This window comes from Palaemon carinicauda, chromosome 31, assembly GCF_036898095.1.
Source record: "Palaemon carinicauda isolate YSFRI2023 chromosome 31, ASM3689809v2, whole genome shotgun sequence".
Lineage (NCBI taxonomy): Eukaryota > Metazoa > Arthropoda > Malacostraca > Decapoda > Palaemonidae > Palaemon > Palaemon carinicauda.
Genome location: NC_090755.1, coordinates 63,962,643 through 63,985,005, shown reverse-complemented (window position 1 = coordinate 63,985,005; position 22,363 = coordinate 63,962,643). Strand labels below are relative to the sequence as shown.

Sequence of the window (22,363 nt, the reverse complement as noted above, 5' to 3'; positions counted from 1 at the left end):
AGAATTCTCAGAGATGTAGAGTACTGTACAGGCTTGTACATATATTCTGATTGAGTTGGTTGCTTTGTTACTTTGGTAAGTCAAACAATTAATTTGCTAATAATTGTTTACAGCATGATTTGCTTAATCTGACTGTTGAAGATGAATTAAAAATAAACAGAAATATCTCATTAATACAGTAACTCAAAATAAGGATTACAATGATTAAGAAAAAAAATCAAATATATTACAAACAGCTTCCTTCCAGCCTATTCTAGCTAGAATGCCAACCACTTATGTATTTGGTTAGTCATTAACATGTGTTCTGTTGTGTTGTGAATACGTGTTGAAGTTATCCTTTTAAATGTTGGCAATCTTTCTTGATTATAGCCATAACCCGCAAAATTGTAAAGTTTAAATTCAAGTGTCATGTTATGATGACATAAGATAAACTAGTCATGATTAAGAAATACAGTATTACCTCATCTATTGCTGGTAGTTGGTTCCGCCCTTGCGATAGGCGAAAATGCGCGAATGGTGACGCCCTACTTATTTTATTATTTACGTATATTTTAAACCTTTACTGTATAAGCCTCCCCGATACTTAAACCACCCTTTATCTGTATTAACTTCTGAAGTTCTACTCACCATTGAAGATACTGCTGAATGATATGATGATAAATTAGCTGTACGGTAAAAACATAAAGAATTCCTTTTCAAATGGTATATGAAACAGGACAATTACAATTACTCGCAAATTACTCCCACATAAAAAAACCTTTCTATGCGTGTATAAAATTACTCGTTACGACAGGCACCCTCCAGTTTTGTGGTGGGCATATCGAGGCTACACTTCTGTATAATAACTATATAATAAATAATGTTTTATATTAGGACCAGAATTCTCATTTTTTTCTGACTGCACACTTTAGCGAATATTTCCTCGAAATATGTATTTGGGTGCATCATAGCACTTACGGTTACATACTCTATATGGATGACAGCAAAGTGAGACGGATCACCAGAGGGTTATGTACTTTGTCTTCTATTAAGTCAAAAGGGAACACACAGTACAGTATAGAGGGCATTTCCAGCCTCGAACTAAGTAACAACGTGGGTGAGGTATTATTTACTGATTTCTAAAAGCTAGTCATTCAGCTTCCAGTTATATTAACAGCTAAATGATTTAATAAAACAAATAATGAAAACTTTTACAATGAATAAAGCATTCAAATAATAATAACCATATAACTAAAGGCACTTGAAACTTTGACAAAGTTTCAAACTTTGGTGCAATATCATGCTATATATGATGAAACACAAAAGAAAAATATACCAAGCTAGTCTATATCTGATGTAACGATATACAGTAGTCATGCTTTTACACTCCACTATAAATAAGAAAAATACTTAGTATGCCCACTTATCCATTATCTATTTTAAACAAGTGAAATACTGCATGAAAATAACATGTAAAACAAATGATAACAAGCTTTCCCTATCAAAGCCAAAAGGCCACTAAACAATATCTAACCTCTCGTTTACTCGAGTCTACTGCGAGTGACGACTGTTGTGCTGCAGTGCAAGGAGCAGATTTTTCTATTCCAAACTGAAAAAAAAGAATATTCAAATAATAGTTCCACTGGTTTAAAAATGAATTTGATTTGAACAAAACACGCACTCGTATAGAAATCCAAAAGGTGCCTTTCTCATGCATTGACATTTAAAAAACTATGCGTCACAGGTCACAGTCTAGATGCCCATGCACAACAGAACAAAATACATAAAGAACTAAAAGAACTGCTTATTACCCAATATTTTCCTTCACTATTACAATTTTGTAAAGCGGAGCACTTAAAAGAAAAAAATAAGATGAGTCAGTCACAGAAATAAAACAATTTTGAAATATGTACAGGAAATGTTTTTGAAAAATTCTTTTTCATTTACAAAAACCTTGTAAAAGTGTAATTTACTCCTGAAGTATACATATATCATACAATGGAAAGGAATTCAAAACTCTTTATACAACGAAAGAGCATGAATTCCGGCTTTACCAGATGGTTCATGTGGACATTACCTGAAAATTATCATTGTCAACAATTTCATGTCAAGTAAACTAACTGGCTAATTATAAAATGAGATAAAGTGTCATGCTTTACAATTGGACTTGAATTAAAGGTACAAATGAACTAGAAAAAAACAGTATCTTAACAAAATTTATTGCATCAATACTTACCTACAGAAGTGCAGTAGTCATTATGCTTTAATCATCGGCAGACCTCTAACAAAAAATTACAAATTTTCTACCCTATTTTCTCCCCTGTCATGCCCAGTAGACCAGATATGTGGTGTCACGGGGGTGAACACACCACAAGCCTATTTCTACCCTAAACAATCTCAAGACACCACTAAAAAAGTGGGATAGTGGGAAATGCATGACTAAACATAAGTATTGATATGATATATTTTAGCATTAAAATTCTATTTATATCAATGAACCTTAACTTGTAGTTATCATGCTGATTACCCCCATTCTTTTGGAAGTGGGTATGTGATTGAGGGGAGACTAAAAAATAATTTTCATGATAATTTTTTTTTTTATTTCTATACAGTACTCCCCTTATGTTGTGGCCTGATTGGTAACAGTCTCTGCCTGGCGTTTGCCAGTCGCGGGTTCGAGTCCCACTCAGACTCGTTAGTGCCATTTGTGTCTGCAACCTTACCATCCTTGTGAGCTAAGGTTGGGGGTTTTGGGGGAGCCTATAGGTCTATCTGCTGAGTCATCAGCAGCCACTGCCTGGCCCTCCCTGGTCCTGGCTTGGGTGGAGAGGAGGCTTGGGTGCTGATCATATAATATATGGTCAGTCTCTAGGGCATTGTCCTGATTGCTAGGGCAATGTCACTGTCTCTTGCCTCTGCCATTCATGAGCGACCTTTAAACCTTTAAACCTTTTAGCAGACTTATTTCAATGTTACCCACAAAAACATTATAGCCCAGAGTTCTAGTTAGAGGCTTTCCCAAACCTAATAAAGAGAGAAAGCCTTCCTCCTACAGGTAGAAGTTGGGAAAGACTGTCATACATTCTCCCATTAGGCCTAACAGTACTGTTGACATTTTGGCAAGAATGCCTACTATAGTGGAATCATGATGGCCTACAACTTTTATTAAACGAAGCAACAGTCCGTGACAATTCTAGGGACATAGAAGGCACTGGCTTATGGAGAAACAGGGGTACACCTATAGAGAACCTGCAAAGCATCACTTCATATTGTAGTATCTACTGTACTTGTGCAGTCACCTTATGAATCCTATTAACATCTAATACAGGACCCAAAATTGAGGAAGAAATCCATAACTACTTCCGAGAATCCAACACTGTCTAAACCTTAGAGGAACACACTTCCTCCATATGTTTAATCCCAAAACACACAAAAGCTACCATAGCCTAGGAAGTTCCATCTGAAATTGTCGTCTAACAAAGTCATAAACTCCGTAATCATATTTAGATGGTGGTGGCCTGCAAACCTCTCTTCTATCAAATTTGAAGTAACTTCTACAGCTGCATCTACAAGTGTATATTTCAGGAATGCTTGTAGAACTATTTTACTTACACCAAGATCAAATAAAAAGGGGCCTACTAATCAAAGGAATTATTAGCCACGAGAAAATTATGTAGAAAAACAAAGGAGCTAAAAATGTCACATGTTACTTAAACCTATGAAACCAAATTAATATTTTAGTAGAGATATGCTGCTCAGCAATCTGCCCTAAATGTTTTGTTGTTGAGGCTATATTCATGGTTGATTAATTGCTCTGGACTTTTGATCTTGTGAGTATGGACTCACCTTTGTGATAAGCATTAGTGATCAGCAGTTTGTGTGTGTGTGTGTGTGTGTGTAGAGTCATTTAATGGTGTCTTACTCTGTCAACCATCACCAACTGCTCCCTTTTTGTGAGAGTCATATGTGTAGCCCTGCTTCTCCCTATTCTGAGTGCCTTGCTTCTCATAGATATATTCCAAGGATTCTCCTCCGGGCTATTATCCCTACAAAAGAGTATGCGTGAAGGGAGGTGATCTGGGAGGAGAGCAGGCCAAACAATCAGAGCAGGGGAGATAAAGGGCTGCACATTACCCTTACAAAAAGAACTACATAAACCATGCCCACTTAATCTTTCTCCACACCCCTACTATGATCGCCAACACTCTTCCCATAAGTGGAGTCAATAATCACACGACAAGAAAAATCCAATATAACTAATAAACCAAAATAAAGCTTCAATAGCCAAGCAGTGGCAGAGCCAGGGGCTGAGCAAAATATGTACCAGCTACAGTGGAAGAAGAGAAAATGACTGGGTTACATAAGGCAGGTGAGAGGGACTCTTGCCTAACCTAACCAAGAACTGTTAACGGCTGTACTTTGTTACCAAGCATTGACATCAATAGCTATCTCAAGCTTATGCCAGTGAATACTCCATATAAAAGAGGAAGGTCTGTACAGTATTCTTGTCTTAACACAACAATTGATAAAAAACACAAGAATGCAATACTATAGAAATGTTATTTTTATTAATAAAATAAATTTTTGAATATACTTACCCGATAATCATGTAGCTGTCAACTCCGTTGCCCGACAGAATTCTATGGAGGGATACGCCAGCTATCACAATACTAGAAGGGGGTGTACTTACCAGCGCCACCTGTGGCCAGGTACTCAATCATTTGTTGTTGACACCTCCTCAATTATTCCTCGGTCCACTGGTTCTCTCTGGGGAGGAAAGGGAGGGTCGATTAAATCATGATTATCGGGTAAGTATATTCAAAAATTTATTTTATTAATAAAAATAACATTTTTCAATATTAAACTTACCCGATAATCATGTAGCTGATTCACACCCAGGGAGGTGGGTGAAAACCAGTGTACATGATTAAAGGATAGCTAAGTATCCCATATTTCATATAACAGTTATCTCAAATAACAATGAAATAATAAGTACCTGGTAAGGAAGTCGAATAGAACCGTTACTCTGCCTTTTATTTAAAGTTCGTCTTCCTTACTGAGCGCAGCGTTCCTCTTGGAGGCTGAATCAACCCAAAGGTGCCAAAGTACAAGGGGTTGCAACCCTACTAAAGGACCTCTACCAAACCTTTAACCCAGGCGCTTCTCAAGAATGAACAGACCACCCGCCAAATCCAAGGATGCGGAAGGCTTCTTAGCCTACCGTAACAACCATAAAAACAACAATAAAAGTATTCAAGAGAAAGGTTAAAAAAGGTTATGGGATTAAGGGAATGTAGTGGCTGAGCCCTCACCTACTACTGCACTCGCTGCTACGAATGGTCCCAGGGTGTAGCAGTTCTCGTAAAGAGACTGGACATCTTTCAGATAAAATGATGCAAACACTGACTTGCTCCTCCAATAGGTTGCATCCATAATGCTCTGCAGAGAACGGTTTTTATTAAAGGCCAACGAAGTAGCTACAGCTCTTACTTCGTGGGTCCTTACCTTCAGCAATGCAAGGTCTTCCTCCTTTAAGTGAGAATGTGCTTCTCTGATCAGAAGCCTTATATAGTACGAAAGCCCATTCTTGGACATGGGTCTCGAGGGTTTCTTGATGGCACACCATAAGGCTTCTGACTGTCCTCGAATAGGTTTAGACCTCTTCAGATAATATTTGAGAGCTCTGACAGGGCAAAGAACTCTCTCTAGTTCGTTACCTACCATGTTGGAGAGGCTAGGTATTTCGAACGATCTAGGCCAAGGACGTGAAGGAAGCTCGTTCTTTGCTAGGAATCCAAGCTGAAAAGAACATGTAGCTGATTCGGTTGTGAAACCAATATTCTTGCTGAAGGCATGAACCTCACTGACTCTCTTAGCTGTTGCAAGGCAAACGAGAAAAGCAGTCTTGAGGGTAAGATCCTTGAAGGAAGCTGACTGGAGAGGTTCGAACCTAGATGTCATAAGGAACCTTAAGACTACGTCTAGATTCCAGCCTGGAGTGGAAAGACGACGTTCTTTAGACGTCTCAAAAGACTTGAGAATGTCTTGAAGGTCCTTGTTGGAAGACAGGTCCAAACCCCTGTGGCGGAGAACTGAGGCCAACATGCTCCTATACCCTTTAATCGTAGGTGTTGAAAGGGATCTCTCATTCCTAAGATGAAGAAGGAAGTCAGCTATTTGGATCACAGAGGTATTGGTAGAGGATATTGAATTGGCTCTACACCAGCTTCGGAAGACCTCCCACTTAGACTGGTAGACTCTACGAGTGGAAATTCTTCTAGCTCTGGCAATCGCACTGGCTGCCTCCTTCGAAAAGCCTCTAGCTCTTGCGAATCTTTCGACAGTCTGAAGGCAGTCAGTCGAAGAGCGTGGAGGTTTGGGTGCAACCTGTCTACGTGTGGTTGACGTAGAAGGTCCACTCTTAGAGGTAGAGTCCTGGGGAAGTCGACTAGCCATTGAAGTACCTCTGTGTACCATTCTCTTGCAGGCCAAAGGGGAGCAACCAGCGTCAGCCGTGTCCCTTCGTGCGAGACGAATTTCTGCAGAACTTTGTTTAAAATCTTGAACGGAGGGAATGCGTACAGGTCGAGATGGGACCAGTTCAGAAGAAAAGCATCCACATGAACCGCTGCAGGGTCTGGAACAGGGGAACAATAAAGCGGAAGTCTCTTGGTGATGGAGGTGGCAAACAGATCTATGGTAGGTTGACCCCACAAGGTCCAAAGTCTGTTGCACACACTCTTGTGGAGGGTCCATTCCGTGGGAATGACCTGATTCCTTCTGCTGAGGCGATCCGCTGAAACATTCATATCGCCCTGGATGAACCTCGTGACCAGTGTGAGGTTTAGACCTCTTGACCAAATGAGGAGGTCCCTTGCGATCTCGTAAAGGCTCCTCGAATGGGTCCCTCCTTGCTTGGAGATGTAAGCCAAGGCTGTGGTGTTGTCTGAATTCACCTCCACCACTTTGCCTAGCAGGAGGGACTTGAAGTTCAACAGGGCAAGATGAACTGCTAACAGTTCCTTGCAGTTGATGTGGAGTAATCCTTGTTCCTTGTTCCATACTCCTGAGCATTCCCGTCCGTCCAAGGTCGCACCCCAGCCCGAGTCCGATGCATCCGAGAAGAGATGAAGATGGGGGGTCTGGATGGCCAATGATAGACCCTCCTTGAGAAGGAGATTGTGCTTCCACCACCGGAGAGTGGTCTTCATCTCTTGGTTGATAGGGATAGAGACTGCTTCTAGAGTCGAGCCCTTGTCCCAATGAGCCGCAAGATGGAATTGAAGAGGGCGGAGGTGGAGTCTCCCTAGCTCGACAAACAGGGCCAGTGATGAGAGGGTCCCTGTGAGACTCATCCACTGTCTCACTGAGCAATTGCTCCTCTTCAGCATGCTCATGATGCACTCTAGGGCTTGGTTTATCCTGGGGGCCGATGGAAAAGCCCGAAAATCCCGACTCTGAATCTCCATTCCCAGGTACACAATGGATTGGGAGGGAATGAGTTGAGATTTCTCTATATTGACTAATAGACCTAGGTCTCTGATTAGATCTAAAGTCCAAGAGAGGTTCTCCAGACAACGACGACTCGTGGAGGCTCTCAACAGCCAGTCGTCTAGGTAGAGGGAGGCTCTGATGTTCGATAAGTGCAGGAATTTCGCTACATTCCTCATCAGATGAGTAAAGACCATAGGAGCTGTGCTTAGGCCAAAACACAGGGCTTGGAACTGATAGACAACCTTTCCGAAAACGAATCTCAGGAAAGGTTGGGAGTCTGGATGAATGGGAACGTGAAAGTATGCATCTTTCAAGTCCAACGAGACCATCCAGTCCTCCTGTCTGACCGCTGCTAAGACCGACTTGGTCGTCTCCATTGTGAACGTCTGCTTGGTGACATACTCGTTGAGAGAGCTGACGTCCAGCACCGGTCTCCAACCTCCTGTCTTCTTGGCCACAAGAAAGAGACGGTTGTAGAAGCCCGGGGATTGATGGTCCCGGACTATAACCACTGCCTTCTTCTGCACAAGTAGCGACACCTCCTGTTGCAATGCTAGCCTCTTGTCCTCTTCTTTGTAGTTGGGAGAGAGGTTGATGGGCGATGTGGTCAGAGGCGGTTTGAGGCAGAATGGAATCCTGTAACCGTACCTCAGCCAACTGACAGACTGTGCGTCTGCACCTCTCTTCTCCCAGGCTCGCCAGAAGATCTTGAGTCTGGCTCCTACTGTTGTCTGGAGAATCTGAGAGTCAGTTCTTTCCCTTAGATGTCCTGGGTCCTTTCCTAGACTTGCCCCTGTGAGAGTCTGGACGGGAGCTTCCTCGGCTGGGGGCTCTACCACGAAAGGGCGGTATGAACCTCGTAGCCGGGGTATCAGCCACTGGGGAGCGATAAGTCTTGGGGACAGAGGTGGTAACCTTAGACTTACGAGCCGATGAGGCTACAAGATCGTGCGTGTCTTTCTGTATCAGGGCAGCCGACAAGTCCTTAACTAGCTCCTCGGGAAAGAGGAACTTTGAGAGTGGAGCAAAAAGGAGTTGTGACCGTTGGCACGGTGTAATGCTGGCGGAGAGGAAGGTACATAGTTGTTCCCTTTTCTTCAATACCCCTGATACAAATAACGACGCTAGCTCACCCGATCCATCTCTGATGGCCTTATCCATGCAGGACATAATTAGCATGGCAGAATCTTTGTCCGCAGGAGAGGTTTTCTTGCTGAGGGCTCCCAGGCACCAGTCGAGAAAGTTGAACATTTCGAAAGCTCTGAACAACCCTTTCAGAAGATGATCCAGGTCTGAGAAGGTCCAACAAACCTTCGAGCGTCTCATCGCAGTCCTCCTAGGCGAGTCCACCAGACTTGAGAAGTCAGCCTGGGCAGAGGCAGGTACTCCCAAGCCTGGTGCTTCCCCTGTTGCATACCAAACGCAACCTTTCGAAGCGAGCTTCGTTGGAGGGAACATGAAGGAAGTCTTGCCAAGGTGTTGTTTAGACTGAAGCCACTCCCCTAAGATCCTTAAAGCCCTCTTGGAGGATCTAGCTAGGACAAGCTTAGTATAGTTGGACTTAGCCTGTTGTACGCCCAGCGAAAACTCAGATGGAGGAGAGCGGGGAATAGCAGAGACGAAGTGGTCTGGGTAAATCTCCCTGAGTAGAGCCAAGACCTTTCGAAAATCAATAGACAATGGAGAAAGCTTAGACTCCTCCACGTCTGATGAGGGATCAAGGTCTGCCTCCTCATCATCCGACACTTCATCAGCAGAGGGTAGCGAAGCGATAGGACCAGAATGCTGAACCGCAGAGTCAGAACGGGTAGGAACAATAACAGAGGTTTCCTCATCTTGAGGGAAAACCTGAGGCTCAGACTGCATAGGCTGAACAACAGACGAAGCAGAAGGCAGGCGCATGGGTGAAGGAGGTTGACTCCTAGCAAGAGTTGAACCCAAGGATTGGACAAGCTGAGCGGAGGACGGAGGCGGAGTAGTCCGTTCCTGTTCCTGTGAGATGAGAGGAGCATGAAGAGGTTGAGGCTGCGCAGAACAAGGTAAAGTTCTCGCAAGCTGAGGCTCCTGAGGCGCAAGTCCAGGGTGTAGAGGAGCTTGCCTAGAGGAGGGTTGAGCTCGCTGCAGCGATGGTTGAGCAGACAGACTCACGGAGGGGAGAGGTTGTTGTACCCCAACCGAGAGTTGCACCACTGGTGGAGCAGCAAGGGGAGGAGGAGGAAGAGTGGAATAACTCTCCTGATCCCAAAGCAAGGGTTGCCTTAAAGAAGGCTGAGGCTGAACAACACTGGGAACAGCAAACTCCGAAAGTGGCTCAACATCGTACGCCTGGCAGATGGTGCTGCGACCAGGCGGAGCAGGTGCAGGCTGGGCGAGCACAGGCGGAGCGAGAACAGGTGGAGGGAGTGTAGGCGGAGGAGGAGGTGCAACACTCTCAGCCCGACACTCACGCATCAAGTCCGAAAGCTGAGCTTGCATGGACTGAAGCAGGGTCCACTTGGGGTCGGCAGAAACGATAACAGACTGAGGTAAAGACACAGTCGGGGTCTGGATAGGCAGAACCTTACTCCTCTTGGGCGGAGTACAGTCGACCGATGACTGAGGCGAGTCGGAGCTGAGCCAATGACTACAACCTGGCTGAGCACTCGCTGACTGAACTCTACGTTTAAGCGGTCTCGAGACCTGAGACCAACGTTTCTTCCCTGCATGAAGATCAGCGGACGAGAAGACGGGCTCAATCGTCTGCAGGTGGGAGTGACGGTCTAAAGAAGACACGCCCGCAACCACCGAGGATAATTCTGTGCGCCTAACAAGGCCTGTCGAACCCTTAAGCCCTTCGACATTGCTTCTCCCCTGGGCATGGGAGCTTGCAAGAGGTCCCGGACTGGGAGGACGACTGGCTCGCACAGAAAAATCCTCACGCACCACACTGGCACCACTAGCACTTGGCACTGCACAGACACTAGCACTCGTCACAGCACTGGCACTATTTCCACCCACTGCACTCTTGACCTTCAGTTCTTTAACCTCGGCCATCAGAGACTTATGGTCACTTACCACTGATTCTACTTTATCTCCTAAAGCCTGAATAGCACGCAAAACAGTTGACATATCAGGCGGAGGGCACACAGTAGGTTCGGGGGTAGCCACTACAGGGGTAGGAAAAGGTAGGGGATCATGAGGTGAGGAAAACATAGAAGAGTGAGAAGAACTTCTCCTAACTCTACCTCTCTCTAACTTAGATGAATATTTTAAAAGACGGACAAAATCCAATTCCGAAAGTCCGGCGCACTCCTCACATCGATTTTCTAATAGACAGGGCCTGTCCCTACAGTCAGAACAAGCGGTGTGAGGATCTACCGAGGCCTTCGGAATACGCCTATTGCAAGACCTACATCGTCTATGGGAGGGAGCTTGCGAAACGTCAGACATCTTGTTTCAAAGAGTTAGTCAAAGGGTGATCCAAAAACAAGCAAAAATTCATTAACCGTTAATCAGTATTTATATAAAAGCTATCTAGCTAATATAAAAAGGATTCCAGTATGCGACAGCCGTTAATCTAAGAGAATACTTCACCAAATATCCATGAATAAACTCGAAGACCATAAGCGTATCCCAGAACGTCTAGCCGGAAGCACGACAGAGGAATAATTGAGGAGGTGTCAACAACAAATGATTGAGTACCTGGCCACAGGTGGCGCTGGTAAGTACACCCCCTTCTAGTATTGTGATAGCTGGCGTATCCCTCCATAGAATTCTGTCGGGCAACGGAGTTGACAGCTACATGATTATCGGGTAAGTTTAATATTGAAAAACACCATTTCCCGTGACAAAATTAAATACAGTACTAGCGATGACAAAAATACCTTGCCAACCGAATGGGTTAAAGACAGGAAGTACTGTATAATGAAAGTTGTTAACTGGCACATAGGATCACCTAACATTATATGGTTACACAGTTACCCAAAAAAATGTTATTTTCCTTAGTAAAATAAACTTTTGAATATACTTACCCGATGATCATGTAGCTGCAACTCTGTTGCTCGACAGAAAAAACCTTCGGTCGGGATACGCCAGCGATCGCTATACAGGTGGGGGTGTACAACAACAGCGCCATCTGTCGAGTAGGTACTCAGGTACTTCTTGTCAACAAGAACCAATTTTCTCCTCGGTCCACTGGGTCTCTATGGGGAGGAAGGGAGGGTCCTTAAATTCATGATCATCGGGTAAGTATATTCAAAAATTTATTTTACTAAGGAAAATAACATTTTTCAATATTAATCTTACCCGATGATCATGTAGCTGATTCACACCCAGGGGGGTGGGTGGAGACCAGCATACATGTTAACATAAGAAGCTAAGTATCCCGTATTTCATTTTAGCAGTTATTCAAAATAACAAACATAAAATAAATAAGTACCTGGTAAGGAAGACGACTTGAACAATTACTCTGCCTTTTTAAGTACGTCTTCCTTACTGAGCCTCGCGATCCTCATAGGATGCTGAGCGACTCCTAGGAGCTGAAGTATGAAGGGTTGCAACCCATACTAAAGGTCCTCATCAAAACCTCTAATCTAGGCGCTTCTCAAGAAATGATTTTGACCACCCGCCAAATCAAGTAGGATGCGAAAGGCTTCTTAGCCTTCCGGACAACCCAAAAATATTTCAAGAGAAAGATTAAAAAGGTTCTGGAATTAGGGAATTGTAGTGGTGGAGCCCCCACCACTACTGCACTCGTTGCTACGAATGGTCCCAGAGTGTAGCAGTTCTCGTAAAGAGACTGGACATTCTTAAGATAAAAGACGCGAACACTGATTTGCTTTTCCAATAGGTTGCGTCGAATAAACTTTGCAGAGATCTATTTTGTTCAAAGGGCACGGAAGTTGTGACAGCTCTAACTTCGTGTGTCCTTACCTTCAGCCAAGCTTGGTCTTCCTCATTCAGAAGGGAATGAGCTTCTCGTATTAACAGTCTGATAAAATAGGGTAAAGAATTCTCTGACATAGGCAAAGATGGATTCTTAACTGAACACCATAAAGCTTCAGACGGGCCTCTTAAAGGTTTTAAAATAGAACTTAAGAGCTCTTACAGGACATAATACTCTTTCTAGTTCATTTCCAACCATACGATAAGTTTGGAATATCGAACGATATTGGTCAAGGCCGAGAAGGCAGCTCGTGTTTGGCTAGAAAACCAAGTTGTAGAACATGTAGCCGTTTCGGATGAGAATCCGATGTTCCTGCTGAAGGCATGAATCTCACTGACTCTTTTAGCTGTGGTTAAGCATAACAGGAAAAGAGTCTTAAAGGTGAGATCTTTCAGGGAGGCTGATTGAAGTGGTTCGAACCTGTCTGACATAAGGAATCTTAGAACCACGTCTAAATTCCAACCAGGTGTAACCAAACGACGCTCCTTCGTGGTCTCAAAAGACTTAAGGAGGTCCTGTAGATCTTTATTGCTGGAAAGATCTAAGCCTCTGTGACGGAAGACTGATGCCAACATGCTTCTGTAACCCTTGATAGTGGGAGCTGAAAGAGATCGTTCTTTCCTCAGATATAAGAGGAAGTCAGCTATTTGAGTTACAGAGGTACTGGTCGAGGATACGGAAACTGACTTGCACCAGTTTCGGAAGATTTCCCACTTCGATTGGTAGACTCTAAGGGTGGATGTTCTCCTTGCTCTAGCAATCGCTCTGGTTGCCTCCTTCGAAAAACCTCTAGTTCTCGAGAGTCTTTCGATAGTCTGAAGGCAGTCAGACGAAGAGCGTGGAGGCCTTGGAGTACCTTCTTTACGCGTGGCAGACGTAGCAGGTCCACCCTTAGGGGAAGTGTTCTGGGAACGTCTACTAGCCATCGAAGTACCTCGGTGAGTTATTCTCTCGCGGGCCAGAGGGAAGCAACTAGCGTCAACTTTGTCCCTTCTTGAGAGGCGAACTTCTGCAGTACCTTGTTGACAATCTAGAACGGAGGGAATGCATATAGATCTAGATGTGACCAATCTAGAAGAAAGGCATCTATATGAACTACTGCTGGGTCCGGGATAGGTGAGCAAAGTATTGGGAGCCTCTTGGTCATCGAGGTTGCGAAGAGATCTATGGTTGGCTGGCCCCAGGTGGCCCAAAGTCTCTTGCATACATCCTTGTGGAGGGTCCAATATATTGGAATTATTAGTCCCTTCCTACTGAGACAATCTGCTATGATATTCAAGATGCCTTGGATGAACCTCGTTACTAGTGAAAAGTCTAGACCTGTTGAACAGGAGAGGAGGTCTCTTGCGAACTCGTACCATATCACAGAGTAGGTCCCTCCTTGCTTGGAGATGTACGTCAAAGCAGGGTGTTGTCCGTGTTCACCTCCACCACTTTGCCTTGAAGGAGAGACCTGAAGCTTTCCCAGGTCAGACGTACTGCCAGTAGCTTCTTGCAGTTGAAATGCATTGTCCTTTGACTCGAGTTCCATAATCCCGAGCATTCCCTACCGCCTAATGTCGCACCCCAGCCTACGTCCGATGCGTCCGAGAAGAGAACGTGGTTGGGAGTCTGAACAGTCAGGGGAAGACCCTTTCAAAGGTTGATAAAGTCCTTTCACCAAGTCAGACCAGACTTTATCTTTCCGGAAACCGGGAACGAGACCGCTTCTAGCGTCTTGTCCTTTTCCAGTGAAAAGCTAGATGATACAGAAGAGGACGGAGGTGTAGTCTTCCAAGTGACACAAATTGAACCACGGATGACAGTGTCCTAACCAGACTCATCCACAGCCTGACAGGGCAGTGTTCCTTCTTCAGCATCTTCTGGATGGATAACAGGGCTGGGGGTTGATCGTCTTGTTCAGCAATGTCCTCATCAGAGGGTTCCTCATTCGAAACTGATGAGGAAACGGCAACGGAGTGGGCAACGTCTGACTCGCTGAATCCGGTCGCCCTGGTGGATGCGTGACGGAGCCGGACCCAAGATCATGGTACTGCTGCACAGTCTGTGAACTGTCAACCATGGGGATGCGAGGAAGAACAGTGTCAACCCGAAACTGTCTAGACTGTCTGGGTTGTGCAGTCAACCCCCTACCGGGTTGCTGAGGTTGCCGCACTGCGTCACAACAAGTCACCTCTGCTGGTTGTTGAACGTCTTCCTAGTGACACACTGAACGTCCACAACCACCTCCGAGAGTCGCTTAACGTCAACGTGCGACTGGCAACCCACACTGGGTCGCACCGGTGGAGGAACCACCTCAACTGGCGGACGTGAGTAGGATACCTCAGCGTCAACAGGGCGTACAACCAACCGGTAGGAAGGTTGTTGGCTAGGAGGTTCTTCTCCGTAAAAAAATCCTCTATCAAGGACACAAGCTTGGACTGCATGTCTTGCAACAAAGCCCATTAGGGTCTATGGGAGCAGGTGTGGCAACAGACGGGGTTAGCGACCGAAGCGGAACCATTTACCATCCCTGGAAGCCTTGTTATGCTTTAATTAAAGTCCATAGGAGGCTAAGCAGCTTAAGGCTCCTCTCCAAATGACAGAGTCCTCAAAGGAATATCAGAAGGAGGGAGAACAGCACTTTCTCATCTACAGGAACCATGTCCGAGAAAAGCTAGGTTATCTCAGTGAGGGACTCACTGGTGCCTAAGCAGCAGACCAGAAGGCAACGTTATGTAACTGCTTGACAGTCTGTGAACTGTCAAAAACTGAACTGTCAACCACAACAGGTGCGTGAAGACATACAGCACTGGTGCATTAGTAGCAGACCAGAAGGCAACGTCATGTAACTGCTTGACAGTCTGTGAGCTGGCAACAACCAAAGCTGTGTGGGGAAGCCTCAACTCCTGACTGACTAGTCTGCTGCGGGCGAGTGGCGGTAACCACAGTGTGTTGCGGAGGCTGAAACACCGTGTCAAAACACGGCAGCTTGTGGTAGCTCACGCACGGCAACGGAGTGCTCCGTGTGTCTGTGGGAGTAAGCATGCGTCTGGCAGGGTAGACTGCGCATGGGTGGAGGAGCTCTCACAACAAGAGTGTGGGAGCAGGCAGCCATGCTGGGCGCACAACCGTGGCAGGTTGTAGGCAAACGGGTGCATCGTCAACCTTCTCCGCAGTCGGAGTGTGGGAGCAGGCACCAACCAAAGCGGAGTGGTGGTGCGTGGAGGGGACTGCCGTGGGTTGCGGAAACTAACGCATCGCGTCAAAACACGGCAGCTTGACTCCACCTTCCCACTGCTGATGCGGTAGCTCACGCATGTTAACGGAGGGAGCCGCATGTCGGCTAACGTTAACATGCGTCTGGCAGGGTCGATTGCGCATCGGAAGTGGAGCTCTCCGCAGCCGGAGTGTGGGAGCAGGCAGCCTCAGCGTGAGCTGGGCGCACAACCGTGGTAGGTTGTAGGCTAACGAGAGCAGTGTAAACCTTCTCCGCACGAAACTCCTGCATAACCGCAGCTAACTGAGTCTGCATAGACTGCAGTAAAGACCACTTAGGGTCTACAAAAAAAAACGGCAACAAACTGAGCTACTGTCCGTTGTGACTGAGGGTCTAAAACAGCTGGTGCGGCAACAGACGGAGTTACTGCCTGTTGCGGTACCACCTTGCCTCTCTTGGGAGGTGTGCAGTCGTCGGATGACTGCAGCGAGTCCGAACTGACCCAGTGGCTACACCTAGGCCGTTGGACTTGCGCGGAAGGGACCGACTTGCACTAAAAAGCTGCAAGATTTGGTCCATGGTTTCTACGAGAAACCTCTTCCGCAGACGAGGAATAAATGGGCTCTCTCGTCTTTGTGTGGGTGGGGCGATCTCAAGTCGGCAACGTGTGTAGATACGCCCGAAACCACGGAGGGAAAAACGTCTGTTCGTCGATCAAGGCCTGTGGAACCCATAAGTCGTACGACATTACTTCTCCCCTGGGCTTGGGAGCTTGTAAGAGGTATCGGACTAGGTGAACAACTGGCACGAACAGACGAACCCTCGGACGCAACACTGTAACACTTTGCGCATATCACTTTATCACTTTTGATTTTCTGTTTGCACTTATTTCACTGAAATCGAGACTTTAACTGATTTCTACCTGAAACACGCAATCCTATCCTTCATTAAAAGGTAGTAATTGCGAAAACAGTTTTACAATGCAACAGAAAAACATAAATAAAGATAAAGAATCCAGTGGCTGGAAAAGAGACTAAACACTAGATCAAATAAACTACGTTTACAATCTCTCACCGCATAAAGCCTGGGAACAAGAATAAAACTCTAGAAACGTTTTACCTTCTTCCCCTACAGCGACTAGGGAGAAGAGTAAAAAACGAATTCAGTGGCTGGAAAAGAGACTAAACACTAGATCAAATAAACTACGTTTACAATCTCTCACCGCCTAAAGCCTGGGAACAAGAATAAAACTCTAGAAACGTTTTACCTTCTTCCTCTACAGCGACTAGGGAGAAGAGTAAAAAACGAGAACAACGTTACCCGCTTGAACGAAACGTTTATTCTCCTCTCTCTCCCTCCCTCTCTTCTCTCTTGACTTAGCGCCTGAGAGAAGAGCCCAATTATATATCGTTAAAACATGTTATTTGCTAAAAGGAACTGAAAGGTTTCCCAAAGTTCCTTTAATTAGAATTTAAACCATTTAAGCTAAGAAAGAATGAACGAAACGCTAGAATCGGTTTACTCTTACTGCAACGTGAAACCGTGAAACACTCTCTCTCTATCGTAACGATAGAGCGCATGTTGAACGTTCTGAACGTCAACAACTGCGGAGACTAAAAAACTAAACGTTAGTTCATCTTTGAAAACAGTACGAGACTATCAAAGAAATTCTGTCATAAAACATTAAAATTAAAAAGTAATAAATTCTTAAAAAGTTAAATACGATATGACGGGCTCAATGTTAATTAACTTCGGTTCCAAGTAAGGACCGCCTACTATAGGAAAGGTCGCATATAAACAAACATAAAAATTACTTTTTTATAAGTTTATAATAAATGGAAAGTTAATCGAAGAGGCCTATCAAGGCGGAGAGATATAAAATAAATAGATCTATAACTTGTTAAGCAAAATTACCAAAAACCTAAACACACTTCCGTCTAAGGGAAGGGTCGGCCATTTAAAAGTGAAAGAGAGTCCATACTCTCTTTGTCACCATAATTAAATCTATCGAAAACGAATTCAAGTTTTGAAATGAAGATAAAACCCCTGCATAGCGAAAGCTCAAAACTGGAATAGTGTACTTCACCAAATCATTGTGAAAACAAATCCAGTAGGGACGGCGTATTTAGTAGGTCCTGCCATTGGCACGACAGAGGAAAAATTGGTTCTTGTTGACAAGAAGTACCTGAGTACCTACTCGACAGATGGCGCTGTTGTTGTACACCCCAACCTGTATAGCGATCGCTGGCGTATCCCGACCGTAGGTTTTTTCTGTCGAGCAACAGAGTTGCAGCTACATGATCATCGGGTAAGATTAATATTGAAAATTATATTATTAATGTTCCAAATTTAGTAGTGAGTAACTTTATATCTAAGTTGAAAAGAATGTACTATAAACATTTATTTTCTCTTATACTATTAAAACTGTTTATTAAACACTAGGCACAGCTCCATGAAAAGTAAAAAAAAAGTTACAAGAGGATCACATGTTTTTTAATGGCTTTAGAAGTACTTTAAAGGAAAATAATTGAAAACGTAAGCAACACACGAAGACTGAGGAGTCATGCAATTGAAACTTCAAAGGATACAAATATGAGTAAATTTCTTACCAATCCTGGTACAGCATTAAGAGCAGATGTTTCTTTTGGAGAAACAACAGTACTGTAAATGCACGATTGAAGTTTGTCAGCAGTCTGCATCTGAACAAAGCCACCATTCTGATTGAAAGAAGAATCTTTTTTAAAACCTATGAATTACTGCATTACATTTTTTTAACCCTTAAATTATTTTAGTAAAAATTAACAAAATTTATAAGAAATATCAGTAGGGTAAAATATTGCAAATAAAAATCTCCAATTACATTTAAATTAGTTGTTTAAAGTACAGTAATACCATGATATATGAGTTTAATGTCTTTTAAGAACAAGCTAGTAACCCAAAAGACTCGTAAGTCAAAACGAGTTTTCCTATAAGAAATAAAAGGGAATTTACTTGATTCGGTCCATAAGTCCATAAATATACATTCATACTTATTTTTAAATGTTAGAGATGTTATATAAAGAGCAACTTATAACCCCTAACTTCAGAAAAAAAAAAATTCAGGTCTTCCCTTGTTTTGATCCCCCTGGAATGAGCATTCTGGGAGGATCCCTGCCCTGAGACCCCAAGGGCTTCAGCTGCCACTGAAGTGACCGCTTGCAAAGGCAACGGTTATGCACTAAACACTCTAACAAACTCATGTGACTCAGCAGGTACTGCCACGGAAGGGAATGTAGTGAGCTTTGCATCAGAAACTGATAAGCCTCTTTTCTGAATCTTGCGATTCTTACCTGTAACAGGAAAATTTTACCTCGTGTCTATCTGCATTTCAAGATACTCCAAGTCCTGCTTGGGTTCTAAAGATGATTTCTCCAAGTTTACCACAACTCCAGATCACAGCAAAACTTGAGAAGTATGGGTCGATATTAGAGATAGGTATATCTAACCATGCAGAATGAAACTTAGGTATTTCCTTGACGACAGATAATGAGCTTACCTAGTGAGCCAGCCTGGAGAATTTCGAGATCCCAAGACAACGCGTGTGAAGAGATGTGCACTTGCTAACTGGGGAGGACGTGCATTTACAGGGAGTTTTGGCTAACTCTAGGGCGTGTACAAACAACAGAAACTTCAGGCTAAAGTAAGTATGTTCTCTCATGAGAGAGAGAGCAAACTTTACAGTGCACGACAACAGGTGAGTGCTCATAATTAAATGAGTGTGTAGTAATAGGAGAGTGCACACAAACAGGAGATTGTGCTCCAGTAAGTGAGCGTGCCAATAAGTGAGCACTCTTGTTCAGGTAATCATTGCATTGAGCACTCACGCTCGCCTTTCTGGTACCTTCCAGGACTACTTTTTTTTTTTTTTTTTTTTTCTTTTTTCTTTTGAGAACCTCATAAACCTAGAGTGCCCCCACCAGTATCAGCTACAATAGGTGTGTGATTCGTCACTGGTCAACCAGCCACCAAACCTCCCCACCTATTGGTTCTGGTGGGATAAGAAGTGAAGGACAAGATGGAATAATGACTGAACAACAAAATCTAACCAGGAGAGTTCCACTAGACTCTTTGCCCCCGGAGATGCTATTGTTCACATATCCATTATCTTTTTCAACAAAGTAAAGATACTGTATTAACAATTTACTAGAGCAAATACTAGGATGATGATTATTCATGTCAACTTGTTTATCTCATATTTGTACTAAAGCCTTTAGAAAGTTACAATTACTGTATTGCATAAATTGATTTAAAAAGGATACCAAACTCATGTATACATTCTTTTCTACTACAAATAGCAGTTTGTGTTTTTCTCCAAAGGAATAGGTGTACAAAATATAATTGTACAAAAAATAGAATAGGATATACTGTATGTATTTGTATTAAAACTTTGAATTATAAAAAGTGAGTAATTATAATATCTGGTATTTTTTACATCCTTGAAATTGTAATTGTAAATGTAATTTGATTACTGTATAGGACAGGTAATTATAATTTTAATTGACATAAACCTTATGTAATTACAGTAGGGTCCCGAATTATGCGAGAATTTGGTCGATCAATGACCTCATATAAATGGAAAATCGCATATTTCGAAACACTCCTAACAGAAATAATTACATTTGGGCCATGGCAACCAGCAACTTGCCTATTCAAATGTGTTTACCACCCTTTTCCAATACTTTCTATGTACTATACTGTATTATTTTATAATACCAAATTGTTTTTGTAAATAAAAAATAAATCAAACATTTAATATACTTTAAAGTTCTAATAACTTGAAAAAAAAAGGTTAAAGTTACAACCAGGATGTGTGTAAACACTGTATATTTCCCGTTATAACATGATCCAAAATACAGACAAATTTTAATGTTTGTCATATCTATTGTATAAGACAACTGGTGAATAGAAAAACCATCACTGTATAAAGTGGCCTTTTTTGTATCATTGAAAATCCTAAATTATCAAAATAAAGGAGATTTTATATCATGAGTTTCCTAAACACGCCAAAAAGCACAATGAAGAATGACGACCATTGTTTTGTTTACGTATATCTCTGATCATAACGAAGAAACGAATGTATTTACACATCTGTGTATAGGTTAGTTTTATATGATGATTTTGTTATTACCAATGTTGTTCTACCTAATTTTTTTAGAACTTCGAAATAAATGAAAAAACATTTTCCTTTATGACGCCGCCTGAAACGGAAACCTTCCATTTGTTTACTGTATGTTCCATCTTCGATCATAATAAACAAACGAACGCATCAAACACACAGGATCAAAGTGATAACTATTGATATTAAAAGCATTTAGTAAACACTATGTTATTACAAATATTTTACTTACCGTATCCATATAAATTCCTAAATTCGTAGCAAAGCGGGAAAACTTTTTTTCATACATTTAATCAACAATAGCAAAGAGCCGCTATTAACAGTATGGTAATTTACGATAATTCTAAACTGTTACGAAAGATAATTGTCCTTTCCATATCCAAAATATTTTTCTTAGCTGCAGTTATAAGTCAACTTGTACTCACCTGAATTGTGGAACCATTTGGAAAAAGGTAAAAGAAGAAGAAAGTCCTAGGCCGGTTTTTAAAGTCATCGAACAATTAGGTTACCGCTAGAACGTTCCATATGATAGAGATAGTGCAAGATTGGAAAAGTAATGAAAATTTAATCATGCTTGATTTTTAATAAAACTGAACTTTGTGAAACAAAGATTTCATTTGTTAGAGAGATAGAGAGAGGTAAGAAATGAGGGGGATAGCGAAAGGTATCAGAAAGAGAGAGAGAGAGAGAGAGAGAGAGAGAGAGAGAGAGAGAGAGAGAGAGAGAGAGAGAGAATGATGGTTTTAAATGTACTAAACAATAAATATGATAGGTTATAAGACATTGGCGCTTATGTAATATTAACTGTATAGATGGTTTGAATAAGTTAAGAAATGGTATAAACAATGCTTTGTTATTGTATTCGTACGCTCATATTCTTGAGAGCGAGAGCTAGACATCAGCTGATCTGATCACAGCCAAAAGTTAAACAAAAATAAGTCAGCAATACTCTATTTATAAAACATTTCCGAAATTTAAAACATAAGTACAGGGTTTTCTTAAAGCACAATTAACTATTTAAATAGTAGCAATTTTCTAAAATAAAGTGAAGTTTCCTAAAAATAGTGGTTTGCTGACGAAATCAGATGTCATTTTAATCTACGATTGAAATGGATTTATACTCGGTATAATTTTTTTGTTTCATTTTTAATTAACGCTTTTTAATAAAACCTATTTTGGGTTCTTCATCCACAGTATATGTAAGTATTGTATAACATCGGAGAGAGAGAGAGAGAGAGAGAGAGAGAGAGAGAGAGAGAGAGAGAGAGAGAGAGAGAGAGAGAGAGAGAGAGAGAGAGAATTAGCTGTTGTAACCGAATGCCATGTTTTTGTTTCTTGTACCACTTGAAGCAAGGAAATGATCACTGCAACTAATAATAGTCATGTTAATTTCATTCTTAAACTCAGGTTGTAATATGTGAACTAATATTTTATTTCTTACACACATACAGAGAGAGAGAGAGAGAGAGAGAGAGAGAGAGAGAGAGAGATTTCTCTCTCTCTCTCTCTCTCTCTCTCTCTCTTGGAGAGAGGATATTATAATTACACCTTGTACTCTACAAAGAAAATCACTGTAAAGCAAATATATGCTGTTTAGATGACAAAATACTGG

The 22,363-nt window shown here is 42.6% G+C and overlaps 1 protein-coding gene across 1 annotated transcript in view; it reads right to left on the bottom strand.

Moving 5' to 3' along the window:
- The window catches only part of LOC137624471 (AP-4 complex subunit mu-1-like), a 61,872-nt gene that overhangs the window by 18,088 nt on the left and 21,421 nt on the right, over positions 1 to 22,363 (bottom strand). The window contains exons 4-5 of the mRNA XM_068355243.1: positions 18,206 to 18,313; positions 1,514 to 1,588 (exon numbers count right to left, since the gene is read on the bottom strand). Of these exons, the coding sequence (XP_068211344.1) occupies positions 1,514 to 1,588; positions 18,206 to 18,313 (183 nt within the window). The remainder of the gene's footprint in view (positions 1 to 1,513; positions 1,589 to 18,205; positions 18,314 to 22,363) is intronic.